This window comes from Lacerta agilis, chromosome 15 (assembly GCF_009819535.1).
Source record: "Lacerta agilis isolate rLacAgi1 chromosome 15, rLacAgi1.pri, whole genome shotgun sequence".
In the NCBI taxonomy this organism is placed as follows: Eukaryota; Metazoa; Chordata; class Lepidosauria; order Squamata; family Lacertidae; genus Lacerta; species Lacerta agilis.
This window is the reverse complement of record NC_046326.1, coordinates 14650017-14675445: the sequence shown is the minus strand read 5'-3', so window position 1 is coordinate 14675445 and position 25429 is coordinate 14650017. Positions and strand designations below refer to the sequence as shown.

At 49.7% G+C, this 25429-nt stretch overlaps 1 protein-coding gene across 2 annotated transcripts in view; it reads left to right on the top strand.

Moving 5' to 3' along the window:
* Positions 1–25429, top strand: part of DSCAML1 (DS cell adhesion molecule like 1) — a 168033-nt gene that overhangs the window by 103679 nt on the left and 38925 nt on the right. The window contains exons 4-11 of one of the 2 annotated variants that reach the window (XM_033171598.1): positions 5906–6052; positions 7628–7906; positions 9424–9699; positions 10794–11090; positions 13386–13658; positions 17440–17718; positions 21194–21313; positions 21660–21836. In XM_033171598.1, coding sequence (XP_033027489.1) covers positions 5906–6052; positions 7628–7906; positions 9424–9699; positions 10794–11090; positions 13386–13658; positions 17440–17718; positions 21194–21313; positions 21660–21836 — 1848 coding nt within the window. Of the gene's footprint in view, positions 1–5905; positions 6053–7627; positions 7907–9423; positions 9700–10793; positions 11091–13385; positions 13659–17439; positions 17719–21193; positions 21314–21659; positions 21837–25429 lie in introns of those variants that run through there. The other variant, XM_033171599.1, reaches the window with a different exon arrangement.

Sequence of the window (25429 nt, the reverse complement as noted above, 5' to 3'; positions counted from 1 at the left end):
AGAGTTGGCACCCATTAGCTGCTCCCTCTCTCCCTCCCTCTCTCCCTCCCCCTCTCTGGCTTTTCAAAGCAAGAGGCAGCCTTTATTCTGACACAGGTGTCACCTCAGGCAGGCAAAGCAGCAGAAACATTCAACAATCTGCTTGCTAAATAACATTAACTCAAAGAGGGAGGGAGGGTCTGATGGAAATCTGCAGATTTTCCTTTGTTTCTCATTTCCCTTGCCAGGGAACTCTGTCTGCTGTGTAATCCTGCCTGCATTTGGGGGTTCTTCCTGTATAGGGCCCTGCCTTATTGGATTCCACAGCCAGTTCTGCTGCATTTTGGAAGATGCCCCCCCGTTGTCTCTAGGCTCAGCTTGGCCTGGATGGTGAACTTTGAACACTCATATGCCTCTTGCTCTTGGCAAGATTTTGTTTTATTTGTTCGTGTTATTTCCTTGGTTGAATAAAAAGTCCTAGGTGTTTTGAGACTCCAGATGTGTTGGAGGTGTCCACTCTTGCATCCTGTTGGCTTCTCACTAGTTTTTTGGGTGGGCTCAGTGGCAGGGATGGCACTGAGGGCACCCGGAGGCCTGTCATGATTGCAAAGGGGAAGGTGCAGGGAGTAGCAGCAAAGCACTTCAGAGCCCCAGAATGTGTGGTTGAGGACCCTGTAGCACCCTGGAGACTAACCTGTGTTATTCTAATGGAAGATTTTGTGGGCAAGAGTCCATTTCATCATCAAATGCATGGCGTGTCATCCTAAGTTGGCAGGAGGTGTCTGTATACACACACATATAATTGCATAGGATAACAGGAAGTAAACAATGCAGTTGGGTGTCGTGGATGCAGAAAGCACAGCCTGTGACGATTCAGTCTAAATTTAAATGTATGCAAAATAGACAGTGGCCATTTACAACAGCAGTATTTGGAAATAATACAGCCATCTTCATGTTCTAGGGAACATCAGCCCCCCCCCATCCCCTTCCCTTCACCATAATGGGCTGACTGCCAGTTTTGTCAGTTTTGCCCCTCCCCCTCTCCCCTCCCCCCTCCTCCCCAGGGATCCCAAGCAGCACCCAAGAGGCAACAGCAGCTTCATGGTTTGCTGTCCCTGCACATGCTTGGTTGTGTGGTGGGGGTGGGAGGGACCAGGCTTTATTTCAATTCCCTCTGATTATTACATCCTGTGTTCAGCCCTTTCCTCCTCCTCCTTTCCCCTTTTTTCTTCATGCCCGTTTTCATCTCCCTCTCTCAGAAAATCCATTTAAATGCAATTCCATTCTTCAAACCTCTCCTTCATGCATGTCTAATGAATGTCAGGGAAATGCTATTACAATGCAGCCGAGTAGGATCCAATCTTGCAGAGTGTCTACAAGTCATTTGGAGAAAACCCTGGGAGCGCTCCCAGTTTTATTACGGCGTAATTAGAAATAAAATCTCATTGCAATAGTTGAATGAGAGATGGGTGTTAATCCTTTAACGGGGGAAGATAGAGCTGTACTTAGAGAAGAGATTAAGGGCAGGAGGAAAGAGAGCCGGCCAGGCGAGGAGGCACCACCACGGAGAAGGGAAAGCCCAGGGGTGGGGGTGGCGCTGTGGCGGCAGTGGAGGAGGGGAATACATATTTTCCTTCTGAATTGTGGCTCCCTGTTTCACCTCACCTCGCTGGGGGTGGGGAGCTGAAGCTGCGCTTTGGCTGGATGGAGAAAGCTAAGCTTGCTTTGCCCCTCCACACAGCCATCTTACGGGGCAGACCCTTTCTCCTCGGGTGGATCACTCCTTCGCTGTTTCATTTTATGTGCATTTTAAAATAATTGCCTCTTGGAGACAAAACTGAGGCTGTGAAGCACAGAACCAAAATGATGTGTGCTATTTACTTTCATGTGTTTATTTATTATTTTATAAAAACGTAATCATGCTTAACTGCTGTTCCTGTGTTTTTTCGGGGGGGGGGGAGAGTATTGTTTTATTGCTTCACTTGATGGCTTTAAGAAAATGTATGTAAGTGGACAAGAGACATTCTGTATTATGGGGCAAATAAATCAAATCAAATCAATCAATCAATCAATCAATAATAGGTTTTAAAAAGATCCCTGCAGCTGGATCAGACAAAAAGTTCGCCTAATCCCGCATCCTGTTTCCTGGCACTGGGCAACCAAATGCTCCTCTTCTGTGTTGAAGGCAATAGGCCTTTCCTGCTTACTGGTGATCTCCAGCAGTGACTTTCGGAGCCTGGAGGCAAAATAGAGTAGAGGTTTTTAACTTTTTTGGGTCTCAGACCCCTTTGAGAATATGACAAAAGACCCCTTCCCCAACACAAGGCACATAAACACACACCAGGTTTTGCATAAAATTTATTTTATTGCATGGGGGGGGGGATTGTGCCTAGATTGTGGACCCTGCCCTGAAGCCCATCCATGGGCCACAGATTAAGAACCCTGGTATAGAGCCATCATGAGTAGTTGCCATCAAGAGCCCTACTATAGATTTGTCTAATCCTCTTCTAAAGCCACCTGAGTTGGGTGGTTAGCATTGGGGGGCCCTTGTAACCTCCTGCTCTCCCTTCGTTCTGTCTTCCTCCCTCCACCCCCCAATCAGTTTATCTCAACAAGACCTGGAGGCTCTATAAACAGTGCCGTGTTTATCCTCGGTGACGGGATATGCAGAAGCTCCTCTGGCGGCCAATTCATAAACGGCGGCGGCTTTGTATCGATCCCCCCCACCCCGCAAGCCATTGAAGCCGTGCTGTGTGTAAGGAAACCTGGCCCTGGAGGATGAGGGGGAACTTACCTCATTAGTCTTACGAACTATAAAACATGCTTCCTCTGGCTGCCACGGAGGCTGCGACTCGGATGCCATTGTTTTTATAAATCTATACTGGAGAGCACAGTAACTGGCAACCCTCATCGATCCTCGTCCTCTCCCCCCCCCCCCCCCCGTATTGGAAGTGGTTGTTGTATCCAGGAAGGGCTCAGCTCTTTCGGGGTTTGCAACTCCTCCTCTCTTTGAAGGGTGGCTGTGTGCTGCGCCTCTCTGGCTCCTGCACATGTCCACACTGGATCTGGGGTCACAACCCAGGGTGGTTGCCCGGCGTGGGAGGCAGAAGGCCGGTCGGTGGTGCAGCACATTTTATTTTAGTTACTTGTTTGAGAAATCGCTCTCCTGCTCTTCTCCTGTAAGAGCATGCTAGCTGGATTACAGATATAATTAAAAACAAAACCACAGGTCTCTAACCACAATCAGGTTACAGGATACATAAGGCAAAGATGCTGAGAGTAAAGATGATAAAAGCTACTGGTTTTCTGAAAGCAGCTGCTTTATGCTGAGTCAGACTATTGCCCCATCTAGCTCAGTATTGTCTGCACTGACTGGCAGTGGCTCTTCAGGCAGGGGACATTCCCAACAGTACCTTGAGATGTCACTGGGGCTTAAATCTGGAACTTTCTGCATGCCAGACTGATGCTCAGAGAGAGAGAGAGAGATCTCCACCATGCCTGCTGCCTACATGGGTGTAGCCAGAATTTATTTATTTTTTTGGGAGGAGGGGGCTTTATGTTGGGGGGGGGCAGAACTGAGTTATCTGCAACAAGTTGGTCAGTTACTTAAGTATTTTTATGGGGGGGGCAGCTGCCCCCCTCTGCACCCCATCAGCTGCATCCATGCCTGCCTGACTTCTGAAGGAAGGCATCCAGAAAATGACAGACAGGTTTCTATGGGGGAAAGTGGTCCTTTCCATTATGCCTGAGGCCCTGCACATCATGAGGTACAAGCACCAGAGGGGCAGGGAGAGCCACACAGCAGGGAAACTGATCCCTACACCCATTTTACAAATGGGGAAACTGAGGCACAGCGTGCAGCCATTGGAAAGGAATAACTGCAAGTGAACTAGCTCCTTGTCAGATTTATTTATTATTTATGATTTTATTCAGCAAAATGCATGTATTTCTTACTAGAACAAAATAATATGATTGAATTTTATCTCTTGAGGGTAGCTCAGAGTCAGTCAGTCAGCCAGCCAGCCAGCCAGCCAGCCTTTAATGCGGTCTTCTAGGGGTGGTAGGCTAAGGTGGGGTTATGGGACAACCTTGTTTCTCCAGATTCAAGGGTGACTGATCAGCAAAAGGTTTTCATTTCTTTCCTCTCCCCCATCCCTTTTGGTAGAGGGAGTTTGGGTTGATGTTCCTTTTGTAGCAGTGATACTCGGCTGCCAATCCTTTCAGTTCCTTCTCCCATCACTCTAGAGTAGGTCTCTGCTTGATTCCTGTTGAGCATGGAGCACTGAGCTAGCTGGTGCTGCCAAAGATCTCTCTTGGGTCTTTTCCCTTGAGCTGCTTTTGCTTGCAAAACCCTTCGTGCCTAGAAGAGAGACCTGATGCTGCTGAAAAAGCACCATCAATTAAATGTGCAGAAAAAAATGGGAAAGGGGGGGAGCAGCAATTTGCAAAGCAGCAGTTGCTCATTGCCATAGCAACAACATCCCTCACCTCCACCCTTTCCTTAAAATTCCAGGGCAGCCAAACTCCCGTGCCCATTGGTTGAAGAGAGGTTCTGGGTCGGCTTGTCTGCAGTGTGTGCTGCTGGGGTGTCCCTCCCAACCACAATATCTGCCTCCCCTTTGCAATATCTATTGCCAAGACAGTACAAGGCATGCAGACCCACTCTGCCCTCTCCTCTTTTGGTTTCCTGCTACTCCCTCCTGGCATGATTTGCTCCTCTGGTTTAAACTCTTGAGGCTGCCTAAGTATTTGGGGAGTTCCATATGTGATGCTTGTAGGCTAGACCAAGATGCACCAGGGTATGTGTGAGTGAGAGGAGATCTCCCTTCCTGGTCTCATTTCTCTCCACACTCTTCCCTACAGGCTGTTTCCAGCACTTCCTTTCCTCCTTGTATGTCAGAGCTGGGTCCTGTACCAGTTTTGTGCTTGGGACCAGTCTCAATCTCCGAGTGACAGATGAGCTCAAAGCAGATGAGGACCACTGGGGTGGCTGCATCTCTTGCCTGCACGTGATTATGTGAGAGCCCTGCCTTCTGGCAGTGCTGGGGACTAGATAGTATCTGGCCGGGTCAGCCATGGAGCTGCTGCCGCCTGCAAGCCACAGATGAGCCTGCTTTTGTTTGCCTCCTTTAGGCTCCCTCAGGGTCTATTTGTTTTCACAGGCTCCTCAGTAATTTGAGCAAATTATTAACGCAGCAGGATGGATTTCCTTTTAATTGTAATGTGGTTGTTTCAGCGGAGGGCTGGGGTAGTGTGCAGGAGATGTCAGCAAACTTTACGTTGCTACTTCCTCCGTTCAGGCTCGTTCTTTGTGCATGATCTGGGGCTCCAAGACCAGAAGTGGCTCTCCTGAATGGTCTCCAGTTGCCATTCATAGAAGGAGGGTGGAAACCAAAATGACACTGAAGCTGCTGTCATAAGAGGAGAAGGTGGGTGGATGGTGAAGCAAGCCCTACAGCCGGTATCTCACCAATGCTAAAACAGTCCATTGGATGGGAGAGAAGGAGCAAGGGGTATATATGTGAATTTGTGTGTGTGTGTGTGCATGCGCACAGAGTAGTTCTTGCTGCCCTCTTTGTGTATCTAGCAAAGGAGGATCCTGCCACCATAAATTTGTTAATCGTTTATTAGTATAGAAGTGGTTGGTAAAAAATTCCACTGTTGCGATATAAGCAGACCTCCAGCCAGCAAGAAAGGAAAATGTGGGTGCCTCCTTCTGGCAGTGCCTGGCCTCCAAGTAAGAGCTTTGCTTTCTTGCTTCAGACCACTCTTGTGGAAGTTCTGGACCTGCCTAGCTTAGCAGTACTGTGCTGTCTCCCTGTTTTTCTTCCCTACCCATAGCCAGGCAGAGGGGGGTTTTGTTTCTCAGCACATGAGCAAGAACACTAATGTGTTTTCATTCATTTTCTCTATTTATCTCTTTCAGAAAATAGGTTTTTCATTACTTTCTATGGTGGGTTGTACATATCAGACGTCCAGAAGGAAGATGCCTTGTCCACCTATAGGTGTATCACCAAGCACAAGTACAGTGGCGAGACGCGGCAGAGCAATGGAGCCCGACTGTCCGTCTCAGGTATGTCTTGCTGGGCTGTTTCCCAGGACGCTTAAGGTGGATCTGAACCTTAGTGACCCTCCCAAAAGAAGAGGGTCATGTGTGATCGGGGCACATTGGATGGCTTAGGATTGCTCTTGGGATTTGATGGGCCTTATCCTGTTTGTTGAAACAGCTGGTTGTCTGTGCTTGGGCTTTCCACAAGGCTGCACTGTAAGGCTCACAGTTTCTGTTGTAAAGGCTGCTCTGCTTCTTAATTCCCTCACTCAGGTAAAGATGAGAGCCTATGATATAATAAAGAAGAGGCATTGGATTTGTGGAATGTGTAGCACAGCACTGGCTGTCCCAGCGTCCACTCTGGACTACCAATGCCCTCATGGCTCTCAGAACCAATCTGGAGTGAACAGGAGCAGCAGTAAGCAAGTCTGATTGTAGGACAGCCCCAGACCAAACTCTGGTGCTTCCTGACCATTCCACTGTCTTTGGCATAGAACTCCCTCCCCCCGCCCAACTAGGCAAGAATTGCTTCTGGAAGCCTTAATCGAACCTTGTGTTTCCTTAGTCTTACATAAAATTCAGGGATGTAAATTCAGGCACCTAAAAGAAAATTCCACAACCATGGGCATAGCCAGGATTTTTGTGGGGGGGGGGCAGGCTTTCGTTGAGCGGGGGCAGAACCTCAGATTTGTATTGATTTAGGGGCAGCAGCTGCCCCTCCCCCCCGCTACACCCATGGCCATAACAACATGTCTGGGTAAAATTCCCATAGTGTTCCTTAGATTCTGAAAATAAATACTAAAGGGCTCTCCTTCAGCTGAGCAGACAGGCAGGCCTTTGCCCAAATGAAGGCTAGAGGAAGCCTGGGAGAAAAGAAGCCTTGAGTGTTTTGTGTGTATATGTGGTTGCATTTTCCTAGGGTTGTGGAAGAGCTAGGCATTTGGCAGTGGGCATCCAGGCCCTTGGATGGGCCTCCCACCTTGCCCCAGGCAAGGAGTAGTGCCCTCCCCAGAGCTTGACCTCTTCCTAAGCAGCAACTCCCCTGTGTGTGGCCCTTCTCCTCCCTTCTCCATACCTGGAGCAACTTGAGAGGTTTCTTACTAAACACCCCCCCCCCACACCACCAAGCTGTATTTCATGTGTATTTCTGCGCTCGATGGTAGCCTGATTTACTTGTAGATTTCAGAATGTATTGAGAAAGTTGTGAATGTCACACCAGTTGGGGTGACTTGAGGGACTCTAAGTTGTGTGTCCATTTGTCACCAGCTCCTACAGAAGGTAGGAGCCATCCTGTCCCCCTTATTTGGAACAATTTCCCAGTATTGAGCTTCCTTCCCCTTTGTTCTCCCAGAGAGAAAACTCAAAAGATCATGTTTGGAGTTCTGTCTGGAGCACCACAGTTCAGAAAGGATACGAACTTGCAAATGGATGCAAATCCATTGAGGAGAGAGGAAAAGACGATTAAGGGGAGGGGAGACTAAGTACTTAAAAGGATTTGAGATTTCCAAGCTTGTATAATGTGCTCCATTCACAGAATTTCAGGGCTTGAGTGTTTGATGGTGAAAGTTCTCCCCCCCCCTTTCTTTTTTTTGCTTTCAGACCCTGCAGAATCCATCCCAACCATCCTAGATGGCTTCCAGTCCCGGGAAGCAAAGGCAGGTCAGCTGGTGGAACTTCCATGCATAGCCTCTGGCTACCCTAACCCAGCCATCCGATGGATCAAGGGTGGTCGGCCACTGCCTGCTGACAGTCGATGGACCAAACGTGTCACTGGGCTGACGATCAGTGACCTGCGAGTAGAGGACAGCGGGACATACATCTGTGAAGTCACAAATACCTTTGGGTCTGCTGAGGTCACTGGGACCCTCACAGTGATAGGTATGTGGAGGAAGAGCTGGATTTGCAGGCTTCCCATTGAGGCATCAGGTTGTTGGCCCCTGTGAGAACAGAGTGCTGGATGAGATGTGCCCTCCTTTGGCCTGATCTACCTTCAGAGATATTCTTATGTACTCCTGCCTGAACAACGACACACCTTATATTTCATAAGATGGGAAGCATGTGGGAACTGCGTTCATGTAGTGCAGTTTCACTCTGCTCCAGGGTACAAGGCCAGTGGTGTGGTGCCTCCTTCTCTTGCAGGCATTGCCAAGCTGGCAGGAGGCAGCCCTGGCCTAGGAAAGAAGGTTGCAGGCATCATCCATGGGATCTCAGTGCACGGAAGCTCCTTGCATGGATAAGAGTGCCACAGGCCAGCACTGGGTTCTGGAGCCCAGTGCCTCGTTCCTTCCTACTCAAAGCCTGGTTGGTGGGAAGTTGTTCCCAACAAACATTTGCTGCCACCCTCAGATTTCCCACTTTACTTATGTTGGGGGGTGGGGGAAGGACTGATTCTGCTGCTTTGTGCTGGGCTGCTTTTCTTTGTGCTTCCCCTTTCTCCCTCCCGCTGTATGCTTCTCTGGGCCGTGGCAGCCAGCGTTTTGCCCAGAAGATGGGTTCTTTTCACTCTCTCTTTTTTTGCAAGAGAGGCTGCCATGTTCTTGAGCCCTTAACAGTTGCAAATGGGGTGGAGACAGGCAACCCTCTGAAGACCCACTCCCTCCCCTAGATTGGCTCCATGCCTGAGGAGATGAAGGGTCAGAGTTGAGGTGCAGCATGGTGATGTGCCGTGCAAGGAAGTGGTGTTTGCTCCAAGCAGGTCTGTCACACCTTGTATGTCAGCCCTGGTGTGACAGCTCCTTCGTTCTCTTAAGTTGACAACTCCTTCATCGCCTGGGAGGGAAACTGATACACCGAGAAGAAACTGCTGGCAGGAGGCGGGGCAGGGGGAGCACTGTGTGCACCTGCCTTATTACTCAGTGACATTTCTCTGCAGATGGGTGGGTGTGAGAGAGCGGAGCCTCTGTTTCTCAAGGGCACCCTCAACTTTCCATCTCCTTGCCTGCACTCCCCAATGGAGGGCCTTGGCTGCTTGGGGGAAAAAATGAAGGCCACTCTGCCTTTCCATTGCTCAGGCAAATGGATGACAGGAAGAAGAGACTGTGGCTGGATTTGGGTCAGAGGCAGGCATTGGGATTTCAAGGGGGAATCGCAGTGTATCTCTTTGCGTATTTCCCATATGGGTTCTGAATGGCATCTGCTCCCCTCCCCCTGGCCCTGCAGCAAGGCAGCCCAGCCCCTTGCACCGTGCCCAGTGATCCCTAGCACCAAGCAATAAACAGCTGGTACTTGCCTTGAGGACTGCCATCTTTTCAATTCTACCCTGTGTTGGTGTCTCTGTGAGCCTTGCATTGTGGTAAATGTTGGAGGGGTGGTGCTGTGGGCCATTAGTGGGATGGCCGCTTACTCTGCATGGTGTCGGCTAGTTGATCTGATCATGGACCCTGCTTTTCCTGCAGACCCTCTGCACGTCACCCTCACACCAAAGAAGCTGAAGACCGGCATCGGGAGCACCGTCATCCTCTCGTGCACACTCTTGGGCTCACCAGAATATACTCTTCGCTGGTATCGCAACACAGAGCTCGTGGCACCAGATGACTTCATCTCCATTCGGGGAATCAACAATGAAACGCTGCTCATCACAGCTGCCCAGAAGAGCCATTCAGGAGCCTATCAATGCTTTGCCAGCAGGAAGGCTCAAACTGCTCAGGACTTTGCCATCATTGTGCTGGAGGGTGAGTTTGGCTCCTTGGTGGTTTCAGTATCCTTGACATACTGGTGTGTGTGTGTGTGTGTGTGTGTGTGTGTGAGAGAGAGAGAGAGAGAGAGAGAGAGAGAGAGAGAGAGAGAATGAATGAAAGCGGGTAAGGAGATTCTCTCCTGGCAGGTTGGCTGTCTGATTCCATGTTTTGCTGTGGATGAACATATCAAAGTAGCTCCTGGCTGGGAAGAATCAAAAGGGTGGACTTATTCACACAGCAGCAGCATATTGTTAAACTTTGGCATTCACTGTCATGAGATGTGGTAGGGGCCACAGGCTTAGATGATTATAAAGGGGGCTGTTAGGCATGGAAGAAACTTGGAGGTCTGTCACTTGCTACTAGTCCTCAAGGTAATAGGCACCCTCTTTCAGAGGTTGTGTTTGATGGTGGTTGACCTGGAGCAACAGTGAGAGAGGTGTATTGCATTCAAACCCTGCTTGCAGGCTTCCCGATGGCCACTGGAGTAGGTGGTCCCCCTTAGGTCCAATCCAGCAGTACAGCTGCTTGTATGTTCTTATAGCTATGGAGTGCTAGAAGAAGGCAGTCACTCGGCAAGCAGGGCCTGTGCATTTCTGCAGCTGGCAGGTGATGGATAGGACGTCACTACAGGAACTCCATAGCATGCTTAGAAACATAGGACGATGTCCCATCCAACTCAGTATTGTCTACACTACACTGACTTCTCAGTGTTTCTCCAGGGTTTCAGGCGTGGGTCTCTCCCAGCCCTACCTCAAGATGCTGGGGGTTAAATGTGGGACCTTCTGCATGCAAAGCAGCAGCTCTAGCTCTGAACTGCAGTGCTTCCCCTCTTCTCCTACTGAGGCTCAAATGTGGGGAGGGGAAGAGAGGAAGAATTCCCTGAGAAGGTATATCCACTGCAAAATGTAGAGGCTGGAGCACCCCCACAGGCCTTGGACAAGGTTGCTGGATTTGACCTAAGAAGAAGGTTCAGAATTCTCCAGCTTTCCTGTCGCTGAAGATATGTGGGTGGGAGGGGAAATGGGTGCTCAGACTTGCCTTTACCCCTTCATTTAAACTCCCTCCCCCTGTTGTGGGCCTCTCTTTAGATGGGACTCCCCGGATCATCTCATCCTTCAGTGAAAAGGTGGTGAACCCAGGTGAACAGTTCTCCTTGATGTGCGCTGCCAAGGGGGCCCCTCCGCCCACTGTCACTTGGGCACTGGATGACGAGCCCATTCAGAGGGATGGCAGCCACCGCACCAACCAGTACACCATGTCAGATGGTACCACCGTCAGCCACATGAACGTGACAAGCCCGCAGATCAAGGATGGAGGGGTGTACCGTTGTGCCGCGCGGAACTCGGTGGGCAGCGCCGAATACCAAGCGCGAATAAACGTAAGAGGTGCCTGTCTACTTTTAAATATCAGAATAGGTTCTTCTTGCATTGGGTTTTGGTTCTGGTTTGGTAGAATGTCCCCTTTGTTCTTTGTGGTTCCCCCCACCCCTCCTTTTATTTTCTCTGCAGTGTTGTTTGGCAACAAGACAATTCAGCAGTTTACAGAGTAAAGTGCTGCTAGAGGATGGTGGAACTCCTGGCCACCAGAACAGTTTTGCAGGGATCCCAGCATATATATTGGTGATTTTATATTTTGACATGTTACAAGTGATGGGAGCTCCAGGAAGGCAAAGGGATATATTGAGATGGCAGGGAAAGCCCTAGATAGCTTAGGACAGGCTTCCTCAACCTCGGTCATCCAGATGTTTTGAGACTACAATTCCCATCATCCCTGACCACTGGTCCTGCTAGCTAGGGATCATGGGAGTTGTAGGCCAAAAACACCTGGAGGGGCGAGGTTGAGGAAGCCTGGCTTAGGACCAGATTACACAGAATGTTGCTGCCTCTGGCAAACACTTACCCAAACCTTAATAGTCTTTTTGGAGGCCCTGATCCTGACCAAATGAAATGGAGCAGGTGACTACCAAGGAAAAAGCCTTTTTCGTATGGATTAGCCTCCCCAGAGAGGCCTGCCTGGCACCTTCTCCATGGTTTTTTCAGTGTCAGGTGAAGACATTTTTATTCATCAAGTATGTTTTAAATCCAAGCTTTAAGTTGCTTTCTGCTACCTCTGTTGTAAGGAAGTTCTTTTTGCTGACTTTTATTATTGATTTTAACTACTATTCATAGTTTATATAATATTACTTTGAAGGCAGACAGGGAATATTTATTGATTGGCAGCTATATAAATTAAACAAAGTATCCTAAAATATATTTAAAGGGCTCCGTAAGCACAGTGGCAGATTTCTTGGTCGTTAAAGAACTCAACAGACACTGGTAATAATAATAAAAAAAAACTAATCAAAACCCAACTTTTCCTAACCAAGGCATTGCCTTGAGGGCAGATCCTGGCAGCCTTCACTGTGGGGTCTTCATATTCTACATATTACTCAAGGTCACTGTTGGCAGATACGGTGGGTGGAAAGGGCAGGTTATACCCTTTCCAGCAACAAGTAGGTTTCTATATGCTGGGAAAATAGGAGATCACTGTAAGAGAACATGTCCATATCATGTTGTGCATCCTGTTCTGTGGGCACTTGAGTCTCACAAGGGAAGCTGGTAGCAACTGATGAAGTCAAGTCATAATATGCCAGGAGAAACCAAGTCAATAAAGCAAGTCTAAAAACAAGACCTCTATTAGCTTCAGTTGAACCCTGCTGGCTGAAGGTCTCTCCTACTGAAATAGTGGTAGGAAGATATCCCACCAGGGAACTAAACCTTTGTGCTTACTGAGAAGACGTGTAGTGTGGGTGGCTCCACCTCCCTAAAGTTGCTCCCCTATGAAGAAAGGTTGCTGCTTTCAGGACTTTTTAGTTTAGAGAAAAGGTGAGTGAGAAGTAACGTGATAGAAGCTTATGCAATTATGCGTGCCATGGACAAAGTAGATAAAGTTGGTGTCCCTCTTTCTTAATGCTAGAACTTGTGATTCATCAAGAGAATCTGAATGTTGGAAGATTCAGAGCAGATAAAAAAAAGAGAGAGAGTACTTCTTCACAAAATGCCGAGTTAAACTATAGAACTTGCTTCCTCAACAGGCAGTGATGGCCACCAATTTGGATGGCTTTAAAAGAGGATTAGACAAATTCATGGAAGATAGCTCTATCTCCATGATCTGACTCCACAGTATGCTTCTAAATACCAGTTGCCAGACACTGCAGGAGGGGAGAGTTCTCTTGGGCTCAGGTTCTGCTCTCAGGTTTCCTACAGGCATCTGGTTGACCACTTTGAGGACAGGATGCGGGACCCCTGGCCTGATCCAGCGGCAGGCTCTTCTTATGTCCTTGACTTCTGTAAGCCTGGAGGTATTGCTGTGGACTCATCCTCTGAGTCTGAGGATGGTGAAAGGGCCGAGTCCTTTGGCTGAAGGGGCTCTCAAGACAGAACTGAACGTTGCAAGGTATTAGGGTTGGGGCTGTGGCACTGTGTGGGTCTTTCTGCCCCATGGATAGCAGGGCCCTCAGAGGATGTGTACAGGTTTAATGGAAAGTCATTTTGTGATGTTCTCCACACAACCACCCAGGCTGCACCTTCTGCCAATTGCTGAGCAACCTTGCTTCCAGTTCTGTCTTCTGCGTGCAAAAGCCTTTTGCCTTTGGAATTCACCTAGCTTGCTCCTTTCCTCCCCCTTCTCCCTCTCTTTAGGCCCCCCCAGCATCCGCGCAATGAAGAACATTACAGCCGTGGCAGGAAGGGACACTTTCATCAACTGCAGGGTGATTGGCTACCCATATTATTCCATCAAATGGTACAAGGACTCACTGCTCCTGCCTGACAACCACCGGCAAGTGGTCTTTGAAAATGGCACTCTCAAGCTTATGGACGTCCAGAAGGGGATGGATGAAGGGGAGTACCTATGCAGTGTCCTCATTCAGCCACAGCTTTCAATCAGCCAGAGTGTCCATGTCACTGTGAAAGGTGAGTGGCTGGAGGCAGGAGCCACAGCAGGGCTGGTGGAGCTCCAGCCTCCTCCCAGTGCTGTCCACATCCGTCTAGTCCAAGCAGTGGCTCAGCCAGCTCCTGGAGAGTTGGACATGCTGCTGCTATGGTTGTGCCTTCTCTGCTGGTAGGCAGTCACAGCTGAAAGGATGGGATTCAAAACTAGGATCAGGTGTTGCTGTGCAGTTGCCTGGTCTAAGGGGAGCCTGAAGACAGCAGGACCTGGGCCAAACCAAGTGGGATTCTCAGGCTCAGATGTTGGCTGTGGGCTGTTGGTTTTTTGAACCAGCTACCAAACCCTTCTCTGGCACTGGATGGCTTTGAGAGGGAACTGCCTCCTCTCAGATGTAAGCAAGTGAACACAGGTTTCTTCCAGGCTTTGCTGTTGGGTGTGTTCCAGGAGCTCAGCTGAATTGGAAACCACAAACTATACAGCCCTGTTGAAAAGGCCTCACTCTTTAAGAGGGTTGGACTAGCACCTGGGAGAGCCAGATTCAGTTCCCCCGCAGCTGTGAAGCTCCCTGGGTGACTGTGATGGACCAGCCCATGTGTCTCAGGCCAGCCTAGTGATGGAAGAGATCCATGTTGGCCATGCTGAGCTCCTTGGAAGGAGGGATCAAAATCTGATAATAGATAAATAACAATGCCCAGGGCAATTTGACTGGACAACACTAGGCTACACTGCTGATTCTGTTGTCCTCCTTTGCAACCCACCCAGCCTGCTGAAGAGTCACCCCACCAGTCTCTACTCCAGTAGTCTTTGTGTTTTGCATGCCAGAGGCATCTGTGTTGACTCATCCTCCCTGTGTGCAGTGTGACCTTGTGGTTCACTTCCTGCCACCAATATCTCCTCTGAGCTGCTCCAGGTTGGTGGAATGGGGGTGGAAATGGAAGGAGCATCTTTGTCTCCCAGGGAAGAGGGACCCCCCCCCCGATAAAGGCAAGTTTGCTGAGCAGAGAGGACCATGTGGGGTTTGTGTTCCTGCCCTGCCCACACATTAGTTCGGTTACTGGCCCAGGTGCGCCCCCCCCTCCGAAGGCTGTCGCTAGCCCTGGAGTATCCATTTCCCCTGACAAGCAGCGGAGCAGAATGTACAGTGTAAACATACCAGATTAAAACATCTAACCTTTGCTCAGAGCACCTTTGTTGGTGGTTTTTAGTGTGTAGCTCTTAAAAAAATAATCCTCTCTGTCTTCCAAGCACGCAGAACATCTTAAAAGCTTCTCCAGCCCATCAATTATTCAGCCCCATTCAGGGAGCCATCAGCCCTAATGAATTGCAGTAGTGGAGAATCCCGTCCTTTCCATCCCAGTGACTTGCTGAGATTGAGCTCCATCTCAGGCGCTGCCCTCTTTAAAGGTTCACAAACAGGGTAGCTTGAGCGAGGTGGTCTGCTCTGTGTAGATGTTGCTTCCCTTTCCCATGTGCTGCTGCCCTGCTCAGTTTACGAAGGGTGCAAAGTGTCCTGGAGACAGGCAAGAGCATGGGTAGGCAAACTAAGGCCCGGGGGCCGGATCCTGCCCAATTGCCTTCTAAATCCGGCCCGCGGACGGTCTGGGAACCGGCATGTTTTTACACGAGTAGAATGTGTCCTTTTATTTAAAATGCATCTCTGGGTTATTTGTGGGGCCTGCCTGGTGTTTTTACATAAGTAGAATGTGTGCTTTTATTTAAAACACATCTCTGGGTTATTTGTGGGGTATAGGAATTTGAAAAAGTTTGTGGGGTATAGGAATGCTGAAAAAGTTTGCTGACCCCTGGGCAAGAGGCTGCATGGGCTGGGGGTGGGCTGGGAGGTCACTGGTTGTTGTGAAAACTTGCTGCTGCTGCAGCAGCATGGCTTAGCTCTTACTCTTGCTTAGGATGGTGCTTCCCCTGGACCCAGAGATGGCTCTGACAGCTCCTTCAGCTTGTCTGGATGTGTGTGCGTGGGAGGTGGGAGTGGGATTATTGGGGCTTTCCCTATTCCTTTGTCTTGATGCCAGCAGACCTCGATGCCTGTGCTTACACACTGGAAAGCCAGCCAAGATGTTCTTGGTTTTTTTTTTTAATCCCCCCCAGTGCTCCCCCTCCAGTTTTCCTCCAAGGAGCTTAGATTATTTTACAAATGATTCTTCAGAGCCCACCTCCCTCCACTACAGCAACTGAAGCCTCTCTTTTTCAGGGCGAGCTTTGTTGTCAGCAGGGTGGCACTCGCAGTTTTGTTCTCAGAACCTTTGGTGTTTCTTCCCTGGTTGCAGAAGTTTCTCGGACACTTGCTCCTGCCCTTCTTCCCCCATTGTAGGAACCTTTTCAGGCTGATCTTTACATAAGTGAGGATGGTGCTGAGCAGAGGCTTTGCTTGGGAGCCCGGGTGCCCCTTGCTCTGTGCGAACTGCTGCAAGGGTGCAAGGCTGTTCTGCAGGGAAGAGGGTTTTTGTGGGAGTGGCAAAAGGACAAAGCACCCGGCTGCCTTCCTCTCTCCCAGATGGGAGAGCAGTGGAGGAAGTCCCTGCCTTTGGAACCAGCAGAGGCAAGGGAGTGACCAGTATTCGTTACTGGAGTAGCACAGGGATGAAAGGACCTCAGTTGGCAGGGGAGGCAGGACTGTTGAGAAAGCCCACACCCAAAGCTGGGAGGCTAACACAGCAGACATCTCTGTTTGTTTGGGCCCCTTAAAGATCAAGGGTAATTCAGTGGCTGGCAGGGCTGAGTTGTAAATGTGGCATCTGCTACCGAGGCTGCACTCAGGTCAGTAGCTGATCCTCAGCTCCTTCAATTCACTTGCTTTGCTGCTTGTTCAGGATGTTGTCCCCCCCCCCCCTTTAAGAGCAGCGAGAACTGTCCTTTGCTGCTTCAGGAGATGGCTCACCTCACACATCCCAGTCAGTGGGATGGGGATTTTGCTTATTTTTCTGAGGTAGGGCTTTAAATCTTTCTTGGTCCAATGGCCACGAGGGCAGTGTCCCCAACTTACTTGGAAACTTTGGGCAGAACCACCAGTGGTCTTTGCTTGTCAGGAGTTGCCTTCCTACTTTGCTTGAGTGCCTGCCATCAATGTTTCTTTGAGGGAATCTAGTGCATCTAGTATTCCTAGGGGGCTCCTGGGGCTCCCAACTGAGAGCCATTCTGGTCGCTGGAGGAACCAGTTCCAAATCCTTTTGCAATGGCATTAGTGGGAGTATTAAGGCTGCTGTAGAAGAGAATGAATTTTCTTCCTGATGGGGTGTGAGGAAAGCCGACTGTTGCTTTGCAGATATGATCTCTTTGCATGCCTGCTGCTCACCTGGCAAGAGTGTTCAAAGTGCTCCACGTTCTTTTATCTTGTTGAACCCCTTTCAAGTGGGTGAGTACTGCAGGCTGGAAGAGAAAAACGAGTTTGAGAGGAGTGATGAAGAGTTAGTGGAGTACAAGAAACTAAGAGGCCACTCTGTGAACCAGGAGACACCTCCACCTACCTGTCCAAATATCTGTCCTGAGCTCACTGGGATGGTGGCCAGAAAGAGGCACTACTCACCATTACAGCCTTGTCACACTCTCCACACTCCACACCTTAAAAAAACACAAAAAACACACAGAGAGGAAATATGTCAAATTGACTTATAAATTCATCCTTTCTTCACATGGGGAGCTGAGGGTAAGGAATTCCTCAGGGCTTTGCAGAGTCTACTGGGCCTAAGTTCTGTTCTCCTTGGAGGCTGAGCTGGATGAAATCTCATTTTTCTTGGCTTTCCAGTCGTTTGGGAACAGGTGTGATCAATGTGCTCCTCTCATTGGCAGTCCCGCCTCTCATCCAGCCCTTTGAATTCCCTCCGGCCTCCATCGGCCAGCTCCTGTACATCCCATGTGTGGTCTCCTCGGGTGACATGCCCATCCGCATCACGTGGAGGAAAGATGGGCAGGTGATCCTTTCCGGCTCTGGCGTCACCATTGAGAGCAAGGAGTTCATGAGCTCCCTGCAGATCTCCAGTGTCTCCCTCAAGCACAACGGCAACTACACTTGCATTGCCACCAACGATGCTGCCACTGTCAGCCGTGAGCGGCAGCTCATTGTTCGAGGTGAGTAGTTGGTCCCTGGGCTTTGATGTGCTGGGGGGTTCAGGAGCCACTGGCAGAGTTGCCCAGTGCGGGGTGATTGTCACTCTTTGGCTGTGCTCCCCATCTGATCTCAAAGGTGAGTAGAGAAAATGTCCTGTGGAAAGCTGTGAGGGCCATACAAAGTGCCAGTTGGGGTGGGAAAACTGGCTTCGTGAACTGAGTGGAAGGTGGTGGTTTAAGTCCTCTTGTGAAGGAAAGAAAATTCCAATTCTGTGGTGCAGGAGAGGAGCAAAGGTGCATCATGAGGTTTCTCTGCCCACAGAAGCAGACAGAACTGTCAGGCAGCTGGAGCAGCTGCCCTGTATGGAAGAGCTTCAGCATTTGGGACTTTGAAATTTAGGAAAAGGTGACCCAATAGAGCTTTATGGAAAGTAGGAGGAGTTTTCCTTCCTTCACTCTGGCCCATTCAGTGAAATCAATTGGAGTAGAGGGGGCGGAAGTGGGGGAGGAGCTCAGAAAATTGCCCTTGCCTTATTTTAGCCCATGCTCTTTGTCCATCTAGCTCAGCTTGTTCCACTCTGGCAGGCAGCAGTGGCTCTCCAGGATGGTCTCAGGCAGGGGGGGGCAGTCTTCCTCAGCACCTGCTGCTAACGTGAACCTTTTATTTGGGAATAAGTACTTCTTCACAATTGATCTATGCAGTTCGCTGCCCCAGAGGTAGTGGCCACTAGCCACTCGTTAGACAGTTTTAAAAGGGGATTAGACAACTCATGGAGGAGAAGGAAGGAAGGCGGGTGGGTCTGTCAGCAGCTGTTAGTCATGATGGCTGCATGGAACCTGCTGGGCCAGAGGCAGCAGGCCCCTGAATGCCAGTTGCTGGGGGCTGAACCGTGCTTGTGTGTGCACATGTGAGCCTCTACTTCCTCCAAGCCCTGCTTGAGGGTTTTCTGTCAGTGTCTGGTTGGCCACTGTAGGGAACAGGATATGCTCTCTTTACATTCTTCTGAGGGCAAAAGACTCCCAAAGGGCACAGAAGCACAACTCTTGGTGTCCCAGACACACACTGCCTGCATAAGCCAGGCCATTCACTGCCACTGCCTGAAGAGCTGGGAGTGTCGATTTCCCAAGGGGGAACCATCATAGTCATCTTTTGGTAGCTCATTAATGAATAACAGATGTCCGAAGCAGAAAGAGAGAGGCGGGGCATGTAACAGAGGGGGGCAACTAGGAGAGCCATCTTGTGCCCTTCCTGGCACAACTGCTACACAAGAGCCCTGCAGTGTTGGCCAGTGGCATCTTAACTGTCTGGTATTTGCTGCCATTACTCCTTGTCAAGTTTACAGCACCCAAACAGGAAGGAAACTTGCCTGGGATCCTGACACAACGCACTGCAAAAGACCAGAGCAGCCTGTTGTTCTTTAACAACTCCAACCTTACACTCCCATAGCATTAATCAAATGATATAGGCTCATGAGGGATAACCAGAATCCTAGAGGTTGGGAAAACACACTTCAGACCCCAACAGCTCACCTATATGAGGTGTTATTGAGAACAGAAGGAAAGGAAGAAAAGTGGACAAAGCAGAATGAAAATAAAATGTGCTTTTTTAGCTTGAATCTAGTTACTTGCAAAAAGGCTTCTTGTCTCCTCATGCATTACACAGCATAGGTGGTCAGTTGCAGGTTTTCTGATGCTCAGTGATGGAGGATGGAATGTGAGGGACAAAAAGCTACATAACACAGCTTGTTTTTAAGGTTTGAGCTGCACCTGAATCTTTTCAATCAATCAGAGTGCATGTCATGTTCATCAGATAAAGGGGATTAACACATTTGGGGATAGGGGACATGGCTGACTCCCCCGCAACTAGCAGATATGGATATTGCTGGTGTAAATCACCATCAGGATTTCTCAAACTTTCTGCCAGATGAACTTTTTCTGGGCTTGTAAATTCAGGATCTGAGTTGGGATACCTGCTTGCCTTGCTCAGCATTAACGGAGGGCAGGAGAACAAACAGATCTTTTTCTCCACAGGGGGCATTTCAAATTGAAGCCTGGTGACCCAGAGAGAGGCATTCCCCCATTACTGTGCAGGGTCAAATGCCAACCAAGTTCAGGGAAAGGGGTAAAATATTCATTCAGAGTGCGGGTGATGCACTCCCAACTAGCAAGCAGGGTGATTGGTGTATGTGAACTCTGATTGGGGGATTCATGCCAGACCCAAGATAGAACCCCAAATCTCCAGTAAAAAAAAAAAAGGTAAAGGATCCCTGACAGTTAAGTCCAGTCGCAAATGACTCTGGGGTTGCAGCGCTCATCTCACTTTACTGGCCGAGGGAGCTGACGTTTGTCCGCAGACAGTTTTTCCGGGTCATGTGGCCAGCATGACTAAGCCGCTTCTGGCGAAACCAGATCAGCTCACAGAAATGCCGTTTACCTTCCCGCCAGGGTGGTACCCATTTATCTACTTGCACTTTGACGTGCTTTTGAACTGCTAGGTTGGCAGGAGCCGGGACCGAGCAATGGGAGCTCACCCCGTCACGGGGATTTGAACCACCAACCTTCTGATCAGCAAGCCCTAGGCTCAGTGGTTTAGACCACAGCGCCACCCGCTCCAGTAGTATTTAGCTAACTCACATTTAAGCAGTTTGCTAGCCAGAATATTGTGAGGCCTTTGTCAAGTGCTTGGCTGAAATCAAGATAAATTATGTGCACGACGTTCCTACCATCCACTAAGCTAGTAACCCAGTCAAAAACAGGTTAGAGTAGCTTGACAAACCATGCTGGCTTTTCTGTATTTCATTTTTTAAAGTCAAGCCACCTACAGCTTGCTAGAGAAATAAATATGTCAAATTATCAGAACTCTGGTATGTTAGAAGGCAACAACAGCAGTAGCCCCAATTCACCCAGCAATATTGTTATTCTCTAGTAACATTCTGAGCCAAGAAGAAGCTTCAGGTTGGCCACTGTGAGAGCAGAACATTCGACTAGATTGGCTCCTCTTGGACCAGTCGAGCTACAGCCAGGCTCTTCTGACATTCTTAGCTATCCTGCTTCAGAAACTCTGGTTCTACCCTCCCATATCCAAGCACATGACAACAGTTTTGTGGTGACTCTGTGGCTTATTCCTCCACACTTCTGTGGAGGTGCCTCTCTCTGTACATGCACACATGTATGTGCCAACTAAAGAGGAGAGTGGAGTATTGTGTGATGTCTTCTTCACGATAACTTGTGAAGTTAGATGCTTTTGGATTCTTCTGGTGTTTTTCAAAATTGAAAGCTTAAGGTCACCCAGGTGTTCAGTTCTGCAAAAGCAGAAAGGGCATTGCCCAAGAGGTGGTTACATCTTGTCTTTCAGACCAGTTAGGAGGTTTGAGGGCATGGGACTAGGGTGTGTGTGCGCCTGTGGAAAGGAAAAGAAAGCCATGTCTGCAGTGGGTAGTGAGCTTGCTGTTCCTGGTGGTAGGGCCTACTTATCTTTTGCACTCCTTCTCCACAGTCCCTCCTCGCTTTGTTGTCCAGCCCAACAATCAGGATGGAATCTATGGCAAAGCAGGGGTGTTGAACTGCTCTGTGGATGGATACCCCCCTCCCAAAGTCATGTGGAAACATGCTAAAGGTATGTTGCTGGATATTTCCTTTTGATATTGTCCCCACCCACCCATGCAATCTCCCTTCAGGTTTGTTAATGGGAAGCCTGTACTGGTGGGGATTGAAACCATTCTTGCAACACATCTTCTCTAAGGGTTGTCCTCAGTAGGGGGCATGCTCAGGTACAGCAGCTGCCATGTGCAAGTGACAGAGAGGTGTTCAACTCTGCCAGTGTTGGACGTGTTTAAGGGCCAGTGAGAGAGATTGTGTAGGCTCTGCTAGGCACAGTACAGAGGATCTCCAGAGGACCCCATGGCATCTTTGGGTCAGCCAAAAGCACTTACAGCATCTCTCACCCTTCTCTTTCCTCCCAGGCAGTGGGAACCCCCAGCAATACCACCCAGTCCCCCTCACTGGCCGTATCCAGATCCTGCCCAACAGCTCACTGCTCATTCGGCATGTTTTAGAAGAGGACATCGGCTATTACCTGTGCCAGGCCAGCAACGGAGTCGGTACAGACATCAGCAAGTCCATGTTCCTTACGGTGAAAAGTGAGTATGCTGGCCGGGTCTGTTCACCCATCAGGGGTCTCAGTCTAAATAGATGCAGGTCTCCCACAGGCCTTCTGCCTGGCCTTGGGCAGGACAGCCTGAGAGCTCCTTCTCCCTCCATGGAAAATGGGTGCCAATACTCTACCTTGGTGCCCATCAAGGGGCGAGGGCTGCTTTTGCCCCTGAGATGCTGTGGAGGCATCTGATTAATGTAGGGCTCTGGAACTCCACCCCTGGCCTCCTGAGGGTCAGGCTGGCATTGGACACCTCCTGCACTGTCTGACAGTCCTGACTTATGAAACCCAGGAAGCTCCTTGTGTCCAGCCCTGTCCCTCCCACTGGCTCTTTGCTAGGTTTACCTGCTTCCCTCCACGTGAACCCTGCACTGCTGCCTCTGCCAACGTGCTCCGTCTGCTGGCAGCTGCCTCAGCCTCTCTGGCTGCGAGCCAAGGGCTTGTCGCGGTGGGCCCCGCGTGTCTTGGCAGATTGGCGGCCTCTATATCCTCTGATTGCCGCCTGTGTTTGCACTGTGAGCTCCTTTATCATCACTTGCGGAGCTTGAGCTCTCCTCTGTGGGCTCCCGGCAGTCGATGTGCAAGGAATGGAGCGCTGGATTGATTCCTGTTCCCTTGGGGACCTGATTCCCTCACACGATCAAAAAACACTTTGTCCTTAATAAAAGCAGGCAATCAATCTACATCGTGGTGGCGCAGAGAGGAGGCAGGGCAGCCGTCTTGCTAATTCCCCACACGGTGGCCTGGAAGTGTTGTTAAGCAACCTCATTCGTGATCGGATTCTGCCTGGGCCACCCTTGGCAGATTCAGCAGTTTCCAGCTTCTTTCAGAGCTGCTGTAGTGAAGATAGGAGGACCCAAAGGCTGGAGGAGGCCTCTTAGGATGTTGGGTTCAGGAGTTGGCCCTTCTGCAGCTGTGGGGGAAATGCCATCCTGTGACAACAAGCTTCAGCTGCTTAATGAGGCTCTCTGGATAGCGGGCAGGGGGAGGTGAAGGCTGATGTGCATGAAAAGCAGGGGCCACAGCTCAGACAGGTGCCTAAACAGGAGACCTTTTGTATCTTTTACTTGGTAAAAGATCCAGGCAGCAAATCAAGGAAGTGGAAGGAGTGGCCTTTGGCTTCTTAACCCCTTTCAGGGTCACTTACCAGGCAGAGGGGAAACCTGTATGGGATTGCTGTAAATGAGAGGGCCAGGACTTTGAGTGACCCTGTTGCTGGATTTCATTTGTTACATGTGCTCTGTCCTTTTTGCTGTTGCTTTTTATCATTTAGGCACTGTGTGGTTTTATTATACTGTTGTTGTTTTTTTCCTGGACAGTGCCTTGGAAGGGCTTTCCCTGAGATTCATTGGATCTGAAGGCAGGGCCATTTTGACTGTACCTCCAGGTGTCTGGTCCTTAGGGCTGCTGCTGCCCAGTTCACGTTTCCGTTGACAGGGTCCTGAGCAGTGCCCTATGGACTGTTCTCTCTTGGGCAAAGGCCCAGGCCCACCACTCCCTTGCTCAGGAGCTCCCCCTAGTCAGCAGGTGCACAAGGCAGGGTGTGCCTGGAGAGGTGCCCTCACTACTCTGTAAGCATAACTGATTGCTTCCATGCAATTTGAATTAATCTCATGCTTCAGGTGAAATGCAGCTAATCAGTGTAGACAAGAAGCTGAAATGGGTGCAATCAAATTAACATCACAGAGCTGGCACTTCAGAAAGCCCACCCTCTTCCCCTCCTTCCCTTTCCTCTGTTGCCGTTTCCATTTTCTTGCTGTTCCAGCCTGGGCTCAGGATGGAAGAACACCCAGAGCTGTGACAATTCCCTTTGTAGCCGCCTTATCTCAGCCCACCAAATGGGATCAGCCTCTTGTCTGCATCATGTTAACAAGGCACAGAAAGGAAGAGCTTGAAAGGAGAACAACGTTTTGCTTGGCGGGTGTGAAGGGAAGTGCTCTGGCGAGTGCCCTTTGCGGAGAGAGCTTTTACGGTGGGAATGGCCTGGTCCATTTCGGCCCATGTTGCCTCATAATTGTTGGCATGGTTTCAAAATGGAAACCTCGCTGAGTGTGCTGCAAAACCCAACTCTCCTGGAAAGCAGACAAGTGAAGGGCTCCTTTCTGGGTGTTCATCCCTCTGCCCATTAACATGTGCAGCTTCCTACTGTAATAGTTGACCATAGTCTAGGGAATGATGATAATAATAATAATAATAATAATATAATTTATTATTTATACCCCGCCCATCTGGCTGGGTTTCCCCAGCTACTCTGGGCGACTTCCAACATAATATTAAAATACAATAGTCCTTCAGAGCTTCCCTAAACAGGGCTGCCTTCAGATGTTTTCTAAAAGTCTGGTAGTTGTTTTTTCCTTTGACATCTGGTGAGAGGGCGTTCCACAGGGTGGGCGCCACTACCAAGAAGGCCCTCTGCCTGGTTCCCTTCACTTCTCGCAGTGAGGGAACCACCAGAAGGCCCTCAGCGCTGGACCTCAGTGTCCGGGCAGAATGATGGGGGAGGAGACGCTCCTTCAGGTATACTGGACCGAGGCCATTTAGGGCTTTAAAGGTCAGCACCAACACTTTGAATTGTGCTTGGAAATGTACTGGGAGTCAATGTAGGTCTTTCAAGACTGGTGTTATGTGGGATGTTCAGCAGCACCAAGGCCAGCCTTCTCAATTTCCTCGGTGCCCAAAGGCATTCCTGCTTTGTTGTCTGGGCAGTGTCTTGCTTGCCCTCCTCATGCAAGTCACTAACTCAGAGACAGCTGTCTGTCACACAGTCTCTCTCTCTCTCTGAGAGCCAGTGTGGTGTAGTGGTTAAGAGTGGTAGACTCGTAATCTGGGGAACCGGGTTTGTGTCTCCACTCCTCCACATGCAGCTGCTGGGTGACCTTGGGCTAGTCACACTTCTTTGAAGTCTCTCAGCCCCACTCACCTCACAGAGTGTTTGTTGTGGGGGAGGAAGGGAAAGGAGAATGTTAGCCGCTTTGAGACTCCTTCGGGTAGTGGAAAGCGGGATATCAAATCCAAACTCCTCCTCCTCCTCCTCCTCCTCCTCCTCCTCCTCCTCCTCCTCCTCCTCCTCCTCCTCCTCTTCTTCTTCTTCTCCTTCTCTCTCTCTCTCTCTCTCTCTCTCTCTCTCTCTCTCTCACCTGGCGGCAGCTGCTGCTGCTGCTAGAACTACTGGAGATCTTGCACCTTCAAAGTGTAACATGTGTGGTAGACCTTAAGGTGTCCTATAGGGAAGGAAAGGAGCTGGTAGCAGCTGTAGCTGTGACATTTGGAACTTGAAGTTTGGGCAGCATGTCTGGCCAGGGAAGAAGAGAAGGCTGTTGTGGATGTACTCTATAGTGAGCTCCTCTGCACCAGACAGGCTGAAAGCAGTTATGTGTGGGGATTGCAATGAGTCAGTTATTTGGGAGCATTGTAAGCAACTAATTGCACCTCACCCAAAGTAGCAGTTGATATGTGGTCCCCTTTGCTGCTCCACTGTTAAAAGACCAGAGCCAACCCATCATGCTACGGTCTGCTTACCAAGCCAATTGGGTTTGGGAGGTGGGACATCCACCGAAGAGACAAGGCCAGGCGTCTTTC